The 16943-nt window shown below is 35.9% G+C and overlaps 1 protein-coding gene across 2 annotated transcripts in view; it reads left to right on the top strand.

Moving 5' to 3' along the window:
* Positions 1-14148, top strand: part of LOC107047878 (calcium-binding mitochondrial carrier protein Aralar1) — a 27150-nt gene extending 13002 nt beyond the window's left edge. For both annotated transcript variants that reach the window (XM_015270765.2, XM_015270766.2), the window contains exons 2-14: positions 910-966; positions 3872-4014; positions 4110-4225; positions 4311-4450; positions 4788-5167; positions 5227-5317; positions 7836-8030; positions 8108-8278; positions 10633-10773; positions 10848-11042; positions 11617-11719; positions 12359-12449; positions 13205-14148. In XM_015270765.2, the coding sequence (XP_015126251.1) occupies positions 910-966; positions 3872-4014; positions 4110-4225; positions 4311-4450; positions 4788-5167; positions 5227-5317; positions 7836-8030; positions 8108-8278; positions 10633-10773; positions 10848-11042; positions 11617-11719; positions 12359-12449; positions 13205-13385 (2004 nt within the window). In that variant the 3' untranslated portion in view covers positions 13386-14148. The remainder of the gene's footprint in view (positions 1-909; positions 967-3871; positions 4015-4109; positions 4226-4310; positions 4451-4787; positions 5168-5226; positions 5318-7835; positions 8031-8107; positions 8279-10632; positions 10774-10847; positions 11043-11616; positions 11720-12358; positions 12450-13204) is intronic.
* Positions 14149-16943: the final 2795 nt, after the last annotated feature.

The raw sequence follows: 16943 nt of genomic DNA, 5'->3' as shown, positions 1-16943 counted from the left end.
CATTTCTCGAGCCGCTCTTTCATTTGAGCTCAAAAAAACATTCATATCTTGTCTGACATCGTTGCCACAAACTCGGGTCTACAACTCGGGTTTTCAATTGAAAGCCCGAGTTGAAGACCCGAGTTTGTAGCAGAGATATCAGACAAGATATGAATGTTTTTTTGGGCTCAAATGAAAGAGCGATTCGAGAAATGGCGTGCTGATGCCAGTAATTTTTTCTTTATTCATGGAATACGCATCATTCAAGAATCAACATCATTCATTTGAGAATATCTCTTCGCATTTCTTGGATTGAAGAATATTGTAGAATACGCGTGAGTTTAATAATAAATAAATGTTTCATAAAAAATTGAATTAAATGTAATAATAAATAAAAGATACAAAAGGAGCGACCGCGGAATAGGGTTAAAGATAAAGCAATAATGACTAAGAGACGATCGTACATGAAGGCGGTTGAGAGGGAGAAAACGATCAAATGCGGAACAATATTATGTCGTGGAATTGAAAATATTTATCCTCGAGTGACGAAAAAAATCAAGAATTTAAAAATTCCCGAATAATTTTTTTAAGCACACAAATTCAATCTTAACTAAAAAAGATTATCCGTCAAGTGGGAAAATGAAGCTTTCATATTTTCAATTCTAGCTCTCAATTAAACGATCCAAATTGAATGAATCAGATCAGATTTTGTCTGGGAGCGTAAAATGAACTCTTGAAAATGACACGAAATTCGTTATAAACGTCTGATTCGATTCGTATTTAGTCACTACTATTGACAATTACGAATCGATATGGGTCAATTGAATTAACATATTATTCAGCGGTAGCAATTGACCCTGATCAATCACAATAAAACACATGAATTATATTCGATTTACTAATTCGTCGCTTTGTTTGTTTCATCTCTAGGGATCTGGATACCTGAAACGAGCCAATACTGAACGTCTCCATGAGATTTTCGATCAGGTGAGGGACGCATTATTAACATTACGAGAGAATGTGAAAAATTCTGGAAATGGGCGAAGGGAATACTTTGCATTTTTGAAAAAAAAACTAGTAAATAAAATACTCATAATTTAGAAATATTCAGGGACAAAAACTATTCGTCACCTGATACTTGGATGGGTGTCCGCCTAGCCCTATCTCTCCGCGTGGAACTGTTTACGCTAGGCACGAAAGCAGAGACCTACTGTGCCCATCTAGTCAGTGTGACAGACTAACGTACAGAGATCAGTGTGACAGATGGGCACAATACGACCCTGCAATATCGGCCGGCTGTACGACTGAGGTTTTCCATGGTTTCCCTGGCAGTTCTAGCCCGAATGGGCCGCAGTCGGGTACACTGAGAGGAATATCGTCATAATATCATAAAACTAATTTCTGGCGCCAAATATCTCATCTCTTGAGGATAAATTTCTTAGGATTAGAATTCCGGATAATGTGTCAGACAATGTCAGATTTCGGTGAAGTATTCAAGACTTAAACATGAACATTTCATGTAAAAGTGAGTATTTCTTGCCACAAGCAATCGGTTTTTTCGTGTCATAAGATGAGAAAATGACTAAAAATATTAAAAGCTTCGATTCAACGAATCATGAATCAGAGACTTGCATATTAAATGAATAGAGTTTATGCAGAGGAAAACCTCCGGATATTAAAAAAATATAACCGTCGTTTACGCTCAATTGCTTTGAGTTCGAAGGGAGGCAATATCTTCCTTACCTTCTGTCAAACTATTTTTGTCTTCTAAGTAACATTATCTCATTTCGAAAAAAGACATCATCTTTTCATTCAGTAACTTCCTCCTTAGTCCGAAGAGCACCGATTTCTTGTCTGAAACCTACCGTAAATTGATCAAATATGTATGCAATGTTTTTCGCTCAAGACCTGATTTTTGTGATATGTCGATTTTTCTCTTAGTGTACCGAGTAAAACATGACGATCTGAGTCACCGATAAAACCACAACGGAGTAAATAAAAAATTGGTGAATATGACACGAATGAAATAATGAGCAGTGATAATTAAGAACGTAGCACAATATGTTGCACTAATGAATCCAAAAACAAAGTACGATATTAACCGTAGATCTTAATGATAGGGTCAACACTTCCATATCATGATTACGTACTCCAAGTAATTAAGGATAGGACATAAAATAAATTTATCAATTGGAAAAGGAAAGGAATATTCGCTTCACATGACGAGGGAGAAATTACTCAATAAATATTCTGGTCTATTAACATTTGATTTCCATTCAGAAGTGTCCGTTTTGCCCCGCTGTTTCCTACTTTTGCATTATTTATATGCCGGCGTCTAGTGGATAACAGAGAGATCTCGCTTATCGCGATGGCCACGAAGCTTGCGCGGGATCGAAGGATGGTGATAAGTAGATATCAAGCCAGCACGTGACTGTGACAATCTTTGTGTGAAGAAAAAAACGGATGATAATGAGCGTTATAGCTCTTCAAAACGCATATGGAGCGTCACGCGTGAAAAAAGTTGAGACACTGACAGAAGAAGCTTTTATTGGACAAATATCAATAGATCTTTACTGATTTATTCATTGAATAGTTCAGGTGCGTAGGAAAACCTGTCGAGAAACCTTGCGCCTTGAATTGGAAAATCCTGTTGGATTTCTCTCGAATTTGCTATTGAAAATAGAATTAGTTTTTCGACAATTCTGAAGAATGAATTTTTGTGGCGTTCTTTGAAAATATTTTATAGAAAAAATCAATAGGTTTCCTTTTGTATTTTAGGTATTGTATTCTCTTTACAATTTGAAATAAACAAGCCACAAGCTTTCGAGCAAGAAAGTTGGAAGATCAGAAATCTGCCAACTTTTCTGAATTCTTCACCAGAAAAAGTGAAAGAATAATAGAACTCCAATCGAATTTTCCGCCGAATGCTCCCAACGCATTCGGTCCGCGATGATTTGTAAAGAACGGGGAAACTCTCAATCATCGACACTGAGGATTGATGACAATTGATGACCTTCAGAGATAGCGATAATCATAAATTAGAATTACCGTTAAATTTCGAAGTAGTCAATTCGTTAATATTACCCCATATTTTTTAATTATTAAATTAATCATCAACTAAATATTAAAATCCCGAATTATTTTATCAATCAGTAATTTTACTAATTAATTTAGTTAATTTAGTTAGTAAGATTGACGATTATTTGATTAAGCGAAAAATCGTTTTTATGAAATTTAGTGTTATTTATTCAATAGACAATTGACAATTCCATATTATCAATCATTTTACTATTTTTTAATTTCGATAATTATAATGATTATAATACTAATATTATTACACGTATGAAACAATTCAACAGAAAATCTTAGCGAATTCGTTAGAAAATTCTGCTTCAATGCTCGTTAAAATTCTATTTGTTTTTTGCGCTGATTCTACGAGATATATGATAGGAAAATTCACTAGATTTCGATTTTTCTATATGAATATTCTCTTGTAAGTTTTTTTTACTCGCATCCTGTAATGCAAAGCAAAACAAAATATAGCGGAAAAAACCTAGAAAATCCGTGCCCGATAATTTTAGTAGAAAAAATCTCATGAGAAAAATTCAAACAGAAAAATCGAAATGTTTCGAACCTGTTCCTATCAAATATCTAATAGAATCTGCGTAAAAAATAAATAAAATTTTCACGAGAATTCCTTAGAATTATAACAAAATTTCTAGAAAATTCCAATAGAATTTTCTAGCAAATTCGCTAAGGTTTTCTATTGAATTTTACGTGTACATCTAACCCTTAATCAATGTGAGGTTCAAATTCTGTTAATATTGAAGAATCCAATGATCGATGGCCATCCCTGATGATCTTGAACTCAGGCAACTGTTGATGTTTTCAGTATGCCTCCCAGCAGAAGAATGGGGAGCGGTTCATGACCCCGGCTGACTTTGTGCGGAGCTACCTTGGCCTCTACACAGATGCCGACTACAATCCCGACTCTGTCAACCTCTTGGCAGGCATCGTCGACACCAGCAAAGATGGGTAAGCTCTGGGTTCACGGTCCCTGGTGGAGAAACCTCAGGCATTGTTCAGTAATATATTGCTGAGAAATCCTGATGTGTAACTATATTTTGCAGGCTCATATCGTTCGCTGAGTTTCAAGCATTCGAGGGGCTTCTCTGTGTACCCGACGCCCTTTATAAAACGGCCTTCCAGTTGTTTGATACTAATGGAAATGGAATGGTTGCATTTGGTGAGGTTTATTTCACTGAACGATCAAGACACATTACATTGCGACAGTTATGATTACGATTGATGGATTAATGCTCCTGTTACAGACGAATTCGCTGAGGTGATGAAGAAAACTGAACTCCATCAGAGAATGCCATTCAACATGGAGAGTAGTTTCATTAAATTGTACTTTGGAAAAGATAAAAAAAGACTAATTAGTTATGCAGAGTTCAGTCAATTCTTACACGTGAGTTGAGAAAGTTGTTGAGTATATGTAAAATATTTAAAACTAACGAGTTTGGAGGGACATGGAAGAGACCTTTTTGGTCCATGAAATTTCTCTCATTTATTTTGTGAAAATCTTGCAGGAGAGCTGTTTCTATCTCTTCTCTTTAAAGATAAACAGATTGCAAAATAAACTATGAATTTGTTTTCAACGTCTTCTCCATTTCTTTATTGCTACCTTTTTTGGTCTGCAATGTGAAAGAATCCCTTCTGTAAAAGTTTTATAGACGAGTAATTTTCATATTTTCTTCTTGCTTCCTTAGCAACGTTCGTAACCATTTCACCACTCAATTTTCCAGGATTTTCACGAGGAGTACGCCACAGAGGCATTCAAGAAATTCGATAAAAACGGCGATGGTTTCATATCCACAACAGACTTTCAAGATATAATGCTCAACATCAAGAGCCATCTACTCACTAAAGAAGTCAAGGATAATCTTGTGGCAGCGGTGGGCACCAGCGGCGGGAGAAAAGTCAGTTTTCCCTACTTCATGGCATTCAATTCACTCCTCAATAACATGGAGCTCATCAAGAGAATCTACCTGAATGCAACGGGCGGTCATCGCTATCAAGAAGTCACCAAGGAGGAATTTCTGCATTCAGCTCAAATGATGTCACAGATAACACCACTCGAAGTTGATATTTTATTCCATTTGTGCGACCTTCTCCATCAAAGTGGGTACGTGATAATCATGAAAATGACTGGGAATCGAGATTTTAATTGATTTCAAATTGCAGGAAAATTGTCTATAATGATTTGGTGGCCATCACCCCAGAACAGTATTTCAAACACATTACCAGGCGTCTTGCATTGCTGAAGGCTGTCTCGGTAATTAATGAAACGTGGAAATTATATTTTTCTCCGGGAAAGGCAATCATGAACACTGTTATAAATTTCTGTTCGAAATTTCCAATTGAAGGCTTACAGAATTCAATAGGTCTTTGAATCTCAAGAGTTTCCATGGATGACTGAATATTTATGTTCAATTTTGCAGACACTACAGATTTTTTCTTTAACCTGGTGACTCCATTGGTCAAGTTCATCAGCAGGATTGAGTATTAAGGATATCCAAGTATCTTTTAGAGTTTGGTACAGATGACACTCTAGAGTCAAGCACTTTCAATCATCAAATTTGTCAATTAAATTGCCTGAGAAGAATTTGAGAAAATCATGAATATTCACCGCCGTTGTTTATAAATAAATAAACAAGTTCGACTTCAAAAGTAGAAAAGCATTTCACTGGAGAAAAAATAGCCAAAGTAGTTGGATATCCTTAATAGCGTTGGCGGTGTTTCGCCACGAATTAACAATTATGAAATAATTCTAATGGAGTTGTAAATTCCATTAGCTCGATAACTCGAAATTAATTGTAAGAGACGTTCTTTACGTCACTTGTTTTGAATGTGAGGGGACGATACGATAGATAAAGTGAAGAACCCATTAGAAATTTGGACTCACAACACCAATTGTGTTTAAATTTTAATACACTTGAGTAAATGATGACCGGATGCACTTGATTTGAGACTGTTTTAATTTCAATTGTTGACACTTTGAAGTCTTGTTTAGAACTGATTTACAAAATATGAAATTTCTGCTAAGAAGTAATGGCAAAAGAGGAAAGGAAAGAGTGAGTGTTCTGAAGAGCTCGACAATAGAACCGAAAGAAATTGTGCAAGGACCGAAGGGAAGAACGAAAATTAGGAAAGGAAGAAAAGGGGGTCGATTTAATTGGTTTCAGGATTGGAAAATGGGCTCGGGTTTACCTGAAGAGAGCAATGCAAGGGATTACAGCATATTGGGATGGTGTTTATTAGAAGTGCAATATTGAAAGGGTATTGGATGGTAGAAATTGCGAGCAATAATCGAAGAGAGTGGGCAATAAAGAAATAAAGATTTCGCGAGCGCATTATAAGGATTGAAAATCTTTTGAAATGATGGGAATAAACATACTGAGGATTAAGAATATTGCTGGGAAATTTTCGTTAATGGACATTTTACAATTCATTTTACATTTTTATTTTCTTGGGAAAAGAAGAAGACATTTTTGCCCATGAAGCGCCAAACAATGAAAAGATAGGAATACAATGAAATGTGGGCAGGGAAAACGGAGTGTGAAGAGATATGCGCGGCATTTTTCTTTGCCATTTAATTAATTTATATTAATAATTCGACATTGCGTGTATCGGCACTGTAAGGGGCTGGGTAAATAGGCCGGCAGTTATCATCAGAGTGCTATTTCAATCCAATTTTTTTCTAGGGTCCGATCATTTTTGAAAAATCAAATTCTTTCGCACTTCATAACGATGTTTTACAGGATGTATGAATTTGCATCTAACAAAATAGTCATTTTACCCTAGAAAAAAATTGGATTGAAATTTACTACTCTGATGGTAACTGCCGTCCAAGTTCCCAGATAGCCAAATTCAGTTACGATAGTGTTACACTTGCCTTCAGAAGTAATAGAAGGCCACCGTTTCCTCGGAATTTTCAAACAAATTTCCTGCGCAAAGTTAACAATATTTTTTGAGCTCAAAGCACATTGATCTTTATCATCGCTTCCTCGAGATTAATGTGCTTTGATTTATAAAAATATCGATAACTTTCAGCAGGAAATTTGTTCAAAAAATTGGAAAATTAGCGGCATTCTGTTACCCCTTAAGGGGGGACGGAACCCCTTTGTCTACATCAAATCTTCGAATTGTGTTTTCTCCTACAATTATTAATTTCTATCTATGAAATTACTTTATAGACTCCATTATCGCATTGTTGAGTCAATGAAGTAGTTCAATGAATAAAAAATAATTTCGGGGAATTACATCACTCAAGAACCAATGGAACTTACCGTCGCAGGAGAAACTGGATTGCAATTTTTTTCGTCGTCAGAAGATTATTCAGCAAATACTAAATTCTTGCATAATTTTATAAGCTTGATATCTATAGTGTACGAATTTGGGTTTTGCAGAATAATCGTATGATGAAAAAAATTGGAATCCAGTCTCAACTTCAATGATAAGTTCCCTTGCCTCTTAAACTAATAAAATTCTACTGCAATATCACAGGAGGAGCATTCAAATGACGCAGAGAACACTTAAAAATTCCGTTTTGAAATGAAAAACATTATTTGAAATTGAAATGAAAAAATCCTTGGATTTTCATGTGGATAAGATGAAAAGACCTTATTGATGAAAAATTTCAAGCTAAAACGCGCTCTTGATAAATCCTTGTGCATCCGGCCATTCCCAAGACATTCGTCAAATAATCAGCCCTCAAATCTCATACTTATCTTTCTCCGCCCTTCCCCACAAGAACAATCTCATTAAGTGCTGAAAAGAAACAAATCTTTTAGAGTCCTGACGAACGGGGAATAGTAACGCAAATCCTCGAGAGTGGCTATCGTTTCGTCCTGGGATCGATTGGTGGTGCTGTTGGTGCGACAGCAGTCTACCCAATAGATCTTGTGAAAACGCGAATGCAGAATCAAAGAACAGGCTCATTTATCGGTGAACTTATGTACAGAAATAGCTTCGATTGCTGCAAAAAGGTTGGGATCAACGAGTCTGAGGTGACGTTTGTAGCTCCATCGTTTAATCATAAAAGTTTGTACGTTGCGTTTGACAGGTCATCAGGCATGAGGGATTTTTTGGCCTTTATCGGGGTCTGGTGCCACAGCTGATGGGAGTGGCGCCGGAAAAAGCTATCAAGCTGACAGTCAATGATTTTGTCAGGGATAAATTCGCTGATAAAAATGGAAATCTACCTCTTTATGGAGAAATTATTTCTGGTGCTTGTGTAAGTTTTCTTCATTATTTCAGAATTACTATTAGGTTTTTTGTTGCTGGCAAATGGCTTTGGTTTTGAGAACGAGTAAGACTGGGAGGAAATGGTGGAGTATCTTTTTTGTAGCTGACCAAATTTCGCGTAAAAAGGGTCTACACAGGGAGAAAAAGTTTCCATTTTCCGATCGGAATCTTTGTTTAAGTGAAATATTTTCTTAAGAAAATTTTCATTCACACTGAGGCATATTTTTTATTATTTCATAGTCTTGAAATTTAGAACTTTTGGGGTTTTAAGGCAAGAACATTTAGGTTCTCAAATTACGGAAGGTTCAGTCTTGAATCAAGGATATTTTCTGTTCATACATTCATCAACTCATTTTTCTAGTGCCTTTATTCTGTATTCCCTTGACCCCTGTGACTCACTCAACGCTCATTTAATGTTCCGTTAAAACAGAATTTTATCCCATTCAAATGTTCTTAGTTCGAGAACGTAAAGGTTTTCAATTGAAAAATCCACTGAAGAAGTTCTTGATTTGAGAGCTTCTCTCACTCAATCGAACGATGGTATAAATATCCTCCCATTACTGTAACTAGAACAGGGTGCGCGGCGCGCGTGTTGTTTTCCAAGGGTGCCAGAGTAGTAAAACCTTACCACTTCTCACTTTCATTAATTTTTATCTCAATAATAATGTTTGAACAAAGTCCTTCACAATGAGAATTTAATTGTTGAATAATTTATTCGGAATCGTCATCATTCTCTTTATCTTCTTCTTCGTTTCCCTTTTGCTTTTTGCGTTCTTTTTTTATTTTTAAGGATGCATTATGTACTATATATATATACTATTCTATATTTTTTTTGACAGAACTATTCACTTTTTCATTACAGTAACAAATAAATTTCTCTTTTTTAACAATTACTATATACTATAAACAAAAGATTACAGTACATAAAAAAATATACATAGACATCATTTTACATTACTTGATAAGCGGAATCGAGGCTTCAAAAATCGTTACACTGGATTTTTTAAAAGTGAAATATGTAGCGTCAAAAAACAGGTTTGCTTGCTCTCAAATGCGAGCAGTAGAATTCGGGACACCGGTATTTCCGATCGCTGAATGGAATTTTGAATGGTTGTAATGGTGCGATTACGATCTTTTTTTTCTGACTGGTGGCAGTGATGACCATTAATCTTTAAATTCTTCAATATTCAAAGAATTTCCGACTTACACTAATTAAGGTTTAAATATACTAATAGAGATTTAAAAATAGAAAAACAATTGATTATCCAAATTTCCAATTGATGATGAATTAAATATTTAATAATATGGAGCTGTAAATTTTCTATTAAGGCGCCTCGAGCGTAGCTATATATATTGGGAAAGGCGGGGATTTTTTGAGACGCTCCCACGCTTTTATGAGTGATCCAAAAAATATAATCCTTAGCTACAAATGCACCTTACTTTATCCGGCTGCAGCTGAAATAGATATTTTTTCTCTTTTCAAAAATGATGCAAATTATAATCCAAATATGCGAGCTGGTTTGACACATAACCCCCGCCATTGGGGGACAAGTTCACAGCGGTTTGGCTGTCAAACCGACTCACAGGTTTGTATTATGATTTACCCCATTTTTCAACTGAAAAGAGGTCTATAATCCACTTAGCCGCAGCCGGATATAATAAGGTACATTTCTAGCTAAGAATCATATTTTTCGGTTCATTCATAAGAGTCTGAGGATATCTCAAAAAATCCCCGCTTTTCCAATATATATAGGGGAGGATGGGGCAAAACGGCCCCCCTTCAATCGTCAATATTTTCTGATTCAATAATCCGATTGGGATGAGTTAGAGCTCGTTTTGAAGAATGAAAAATTATCTTCAAAATGAAGTTGAAACTGGGAATTTTCACAATGTCATTCACAAGTTATTGACAATTGAAGGGGGGCCGTTTTGCCCCACCCTCCCCTAGCTATGCTCGAGCTGCGTTAAGTAGAGAATACTAAATTTCTTATGAGGGATTTCCGATTATCCAACTAATCGTCAATCTTCCTAACTAAATTACTGATTAATAAATGATTCGGAATTTGAATATTTAAATTGATGATTACTTCAATAATTAAAATTTACGAGTGATATTAGCGAATTGACTACTAAATAATTTAACGGTAATTATAATTCATGGATATGGCTATCCCTGACTGGCGGAATAGAAAATTCCCTTTGCACTAATATGATTTCTTTACTCTTCCTCGATAAATTTTAATTCTCTCCCTTTTAAAAATCGCTGAGGGTGTCAGGAATAGGGACAATAGCCATTACTGGGACATTGACGGCTCTCGAATGTCAAAAAATGATTTATTTTAGGCCGGAGGGTCCCAAGTGATCTTCACAAATCCCCTAGAAATCGTGAAAATTAGGCTCCAAGTAGCTGGTGAAATCGCAGGTGGCTCCAAAGTTCGAGCCTGGACTGTTGTCCAAGAGCTGGGACTCTTTGGCCTGTACAAAGTGAGTTTCACATACTGTCCTCATCCCTTGGAAATCGCACAATATCTTATAACACTTTTTCTTCGTAAACTCAGGGGGCGAGAGCCTGTTTTCTCCGTGACGTACCATTTAGTGCCATTTACTTCCCCATGTACGCTCATACAAAAGCTAAACTGGCTGACGAAGGTGGATATAATACTCCTTTGTCACTCCTGGCGGCTGGGGCAATCGCTGGAGTGCCAGCTGCGGCTCTTGTCACACCGGCAGACGTTATTAAAACTAGGTTACAGGTAATTGTCAAGAAACTTGAGATATTGCTTCTTCAATTTTCAGAATTTCCTCTTTTTAGAGGCTTTTTTTCATCTTTTGTTCTTGTCAAAACGTGAGATTTATTTATAGGTTTTTATAGGTTTATTCTGCTACATTCATTAGGTGTCATAAAAAACTGGCTCTTGTCCTATTTTGTTAAAAAATATTCATATTTTTGAGACTTTGTCTTTCAACTCGTGCAGTATTTATTGGATAGTTTCTATTTTTTTCTTTTTTGAAAACTTTATGATGTTATTTTGGTATCGTTATATTTTTAAAATCATTGCCTAGAACTCTTTATTGACTTGTGCGACGAAATACTCACGTACATTTGTAAACGAGATGTGATTTGAGGCCTCAATTTAAAGATTTTATTTCTCTAAAACCTCTCGGATCACTAAAAAAATGAAAACCTCATTTTTCTTACTTTTTTACATTAAAACTCAAGTAGCAAACTCATCAGCAAGATAGATATCGACACCAACAATTTTGAAATATTCAGTGCGGTCTACCCCTAAATTAATCAATAATCAATAATAAAATGAAAAATGCCAGGTTGTCGCACGAGAGGGTCAGACCACCTACAACGGCCTTGTAGACTGTGCTAGGAAAATATGGAAGGAGGAGGGGGCGAGAGCATTTTGGAAGGGAGCCACAGGTACGTATATAATTATTTACGCATAAAGACAAGAATAAAAAATTCTGCTGCTCATGCGCTGCTCTGCTTCTTCAATCATTCATCGTTTATCGAATAATTTGTGCATTTATTTCCAATTTCCAATCTTTTGTTTTTACGAGACATCTTCTATTCTTGATTATTTATTTCGAACAGCAGAATTTTTTCATACGCTACAGCTAGAAAAATAGAAACGCCCGCTTTGTTATCAGTCAAAAGAACAGACAGTTAGTAATACATTTTGAACGTTCGGCGCCGGGTTCCGGGACCTGGCGCACCATTGGTCTTCCTTTTCTCCCCAATATGACCTGGCGATTTACTGGTCAGTAAGTAGACAACATCTTCTCTGGCATCCAATCTGAATTTCGTTCTAATCAATTGGTTTTATTCGTTGAACTGTTTTTTATATTTTTATTCGTTCTTTGATTAATGTTTATTTTTGTCACTGTATTTCGACTCATTTAATTCTGTCATGACCACGGTGCCATCATCACCCCATGATCATTGCAATTATTATCACGTTATGATCGTTATTAACTGTGTTGCTGTGTTATGCAATTTTAATGATTATTTGGGCTCATTCGTGAATTTAGGAGTTTACACTCGTTTCATTTATTCTAGCTCGAGTGTTTAGATCATCACCACAGTTCGGAGTTACGTTGTTCACGTATGAACTTCTGCAGAGACTGTTCGTGGTTGATTTTGGTGGAACGTGAGTATTGAACAAATTTTTTTTCATTGAATTGACAAAACGTAAGAATTTTGTTCATGTTGTCTTGATAAAATATAAATTATCTCAACAATGAACTATCTAGACTTGTTTTGTAGTGCAACAGAAATGTCATTCTCCCAACGTCAATACGACGCTCGATGCACTTCTTGGGTATTTTTTGAAGAAAACGAATTGAACCCACTTCATTAAAATTGTCAAATTTATACGACATTCGTATTAAGGATGCGCAAACATTTTTTTTTGTTTTTTGCCGATTTTATGGAAAATTTCCGCGGCTTCAACGAGCATTTTTTTCTCATAGAAAAAATTCAACAGAAACGATTCTACCGAAAAAATCAGTAGAATTTCATCTTTATGTACAACTTTTTCCATTGACACTATAGGAATTTCTCGACACGCATTCCCTCATTTTTCCACTCTATTTGCCTTCCCGTTTCATTGAAAAACAGAACGAAAAAATTTAGAAAATTTGAGCCGACGAATTTCTGTAGAAAATATCTCAATAAGTTGTATAGAAAAATCGAATTCCATTGATTTTCTCTATACATATTTTAATTGAAAAAAATACACGCAGACAAATTGCAGAATTTGCCAATAAAATCGGCCCAAACGAATAAAAACTATAGTAGAAATCCAATATATATTTTTAGCGAATCCCCGAGGTTATTCGATTCGATTTTCGTTTCTGGAAAAATCGCTAAAAATTGAAAAATCATGAATAATTTTCTTCGCAGACGACCAACGGGATCAGAGCAGAAAGTACCGTCAACGGGAGTTGCAGACGAGATAAAATCCACAAACCCCGACCACATAGGTGGCTACGAGGTTGCCCTGCCCATTCTCACTGGAATTGAAACGAAATTTGGTTTGTGTTTACCAAGGTTTCAAGCAGCGCCACGACCCCAACAGAAGTAATCAACGTCCAGGATGACCAAGACCAAGCGAATTAACGTTGAGAAGAAAAATTATCACTGGCTGACATAACCGTACACCAGAAGGGGGGAGGGGGGAATAATAGGGCTCGTAAGCGTTTCACCAGCCGAGCAAAAAGCTCTGTACCTTGAAAAAGAAGTAATTCTCATCCAATTTAGCCCTTCCCCCCGTCTACGTTTCTGCCACTAGATGAGACTCTTTTGCTAGCTAAATGTACATATATGAAATATGTAATATATAACGGAAATGATGTGAGAGTGCAAGTGCGTGAAGATGCATGGAAGAGATGAAAAAAAATATTACGAGGAGCGATGTATGAGCAGTGAACTCGATTCTTTTTTTCTACCTAAAGAATGACATTCTATGCACCAGTTACATTCAGTAATATATTTTCATTGTCACTGAGATGCTCCAGCACAAAGTAACTAGTAGATTAAATTGAGAGAGAAGAGTAAAGCGATAAATCAAATAAACTGAGGGACTAAATAAATTACTCACCACAAATTTCGAAGCAATACGTTTCGGAATTATATCAATGGCATGTGCAAGTACAATTACGCAATGGACTGGCTTCCATTTATATTGTAAATTCATCGAGTTGGTAATTCGGTGGATTGGAAAAATTAATGAACGAGATGTATAGAGATAATTGTAAAGTAAATGAAGATGTTATTGTGAATACATTTTATGCTTCTAGGTAAATTAATATTTTAAAATCCAAATAAAAAATTATTGAAAAAATTTATGTTGTCTTTTGGAATTTACAGTATTTTAGCAGTTCCTATTTTCCCCAACGCCTCATTGTGGTTCGTATTTAAGTGGAGATGAAATAGATTTGAATTGAAACTAATGAGTCGAGTCGATGGTGAAGGATCTTCTTTACATGTTCAATTCGAATAACTGATAATGGAGTAAAGTGATAGAATCAATAAGAGAAAATTAAAAAAAATAGAGTTAAAACTTCTCGATTTCAAAATCATCGTTAATACCTCTCATGCTTCCCATTACGAATATCCAAGTGTCTTTTACAGTTTGGTACAGACTACACTATAGATTCAACCCTTTTCAATTATCAAATTTGTCAATTAAATGGCGTGAGAAAAATTTGAAAAAAAGATCATGGGTATTCAGCGACATTCAAGTGACATTTTGCACATAATTATTTTTTTTTTGAAGATTCGTTGTTTGTAAATAAATAATTGAAATTGTTTAAACTTTCGGAAACCTCTTTTTTTTAGGCATGAAATCGATTTCTGGTAAAATTCTGAATATGAATTAATTTGTTACGATTCCGAACAAATGATTTTGATGGTGAAAAATTGGTTGTTTATAAATGAGTTATAGAAAATGCCCATATTTTTTCATTATTTCATAATCTTCCTCCAAAGGAAAAGTTTCTAATTCTTTTTTGGATTTCAATGATTTTTCAAGTGATTTTTTGAGATCAAGAAATCACTCACTTATTTTTTTTTTTTTTTGAAATCAAGAAATCACCAGAATTTCCCAGAAATCATGGAAATCAAGAGAAATCAAAAGAAATCATAATTTTCAATTTTTATTGAGAAATCACAGAAATCATTCAAAATTTACAGGAAACCATCCCATTCTGGAAATCACTGAGCCACTCGTTTGAAGAGCGACCAGCCCCTCGAAAAAATGTTTTCTAATGGTTCAATACTGACATTCAAATCCAGATCTGCAAAGTTTAAATAATAAAATCATTGTAAAATGTCCGGAAACTTGGAGTGAAATGGGGTCAAATGAAAGCTCTGATGTTCGACTACAAAAGTAGAAAAGCATTTTACGGGAGAAAAAATAGCCAAAGCACCTTGACGTCCTTAAATTAACCCCTTACACCGGAGTCCTTCTCTCACCAAGTGTAGCATGGGCTCAATCTCACTGAAATTCGATGACTTCAGATGGATAAAAAATTCAAAAACTATATGAGATTAAAGCTCCACTATTCGAATGGTGTTCGTCCGATTGCATTACCTGTACTAGTGTTCCAAAATTTAATATTTTGGAAACAGTCATGCTTTTTCACATGGGCCGAATGAAATCTCGTTCACAAAAATCCGAAGATGTTTCCTGAAATATTCAGTAAAAATTGCAGAACTCACAGTTCGCTCATCAATTACGGAATCGACTCAGAAAATTTAAGTGACGGTATCGTAATTTTTCACAGGAGATTCAGGCAAAAATTATGGAACGCTCTGGAAAAATTCCGTGATTTCAGGTAAAAATTACGTGACAGTTCCGTAAAATTTTCTACAATCACATTTCGCTGCGGAATTACGCAAAAGATACATAATTTTTATTGAATATTTCTCTCCGTGCAATATCGCGATATGAAGTCTCGTTCACAAAAATCCGAAGATGTTTCCTGAACTGTAGACCACTCTCCCAATTTCCCGAAAAATCACCTCTTCATTAGTATTTCCTCAACGTTTCACGATTGCTCCTATTCCCCACCACGAGCAACATGCAAAGTGAACTCTCACAGCAAATATCTGCATCGAGTCACGCGATCTCCCCAGATTCATAACGATGAAATTGCACCGTTATGAATTCCCGACGTGATTTTGATTTTATTCATCACACGATTTTCCAACCTCGGTATCCGCATTTGGAGTCTCCGCGATGAGGCTTGAGCCGTTGCAAGTTACCTGTGGAAGACAACTGGAGAATATCTACAACTACTTCCAGGCAATCTGTTGAACACTGGAATGAATTGGTCCCGGAGAAAGGAAAAACGAGAACGAGACGAATAACTCTGTTCAATCAGTTGAGCACTTCTCTTTTTTCGAGACATTTATTGGCATTTGGAGCGATGGGGTTGATTCAGTGTCTCCACGTTACGACTCCCCCAATTAATCAATTATATAATATCAATCGATTGATTATTTCAACCCAAATTAAAGCGTTATATTCCCTTCATGCAATACAAATGCCTCTTCCAATTAATGTTTTATTCAACTAACTACGTGAAGTAATCCTTCTGCAATTGAACGGAGTCTTTAAATATGAATAAGGCCGGATGATGAAATATTGATGATATCAAACCTTACGAGCTCATTTGAAACCCTAATTTCGAACCGCCCCATCAACTCGATCATTTTCCACTTTGAAAAGGCCTCGACTCTACCGGTTCAACCGCTCCCATAACAATGACATGTGAAAATCGATAATTTCACACTGGCTCGTAACCAGTGGATTTTGATTTACGGAGAGTTGAGGCCAGTCAACTGATTCAATGAAACCTGGTAATATTGAATACAACCAGTAAAACTGGTGAAGCGTATTACGGCAATCACCGTTGTGGTCACTATTGATACGATAGCCAGTGGCTCATGGGTGTCCAGAATTTCTAACGCAATTTCCACGTGAATGCCTCATTACAGATTTCATCGGTGTTTGCAGTTAGCTTCTGCCATTTGAACCGTTATTTCACGGTCTCGATTAAATTTGTGAGGGAGATGTGATAAGAAATGGGCGTAATTATTTCAAGTTGCGAAACTCAATAGATTTGGCGATTTCTAG

The sequence above is a fragment of the Diachasma alloeum genome, unplaced genomic scaffold (assembly GCF_001412515.2).
Source record: "Diachasma alloeum isolate Michigan unplaced genomic scaffold, Dall2.0 Dall_scaffold_78908, whole genome shotgun sequence".
Classification (NCBI taxonomy): domain Eukaryota; kingdom Metazoa; phylum Arthropoda; class Insecta; order Hymenoptera; family Braconidae; genus Diachasma; species Diachasma alloeum.
The sequence above is the reverse complement of the archived record's forward strand: the minus strand, read 5'-3'. Positions and strand labels throughout refer to the sequence as shown.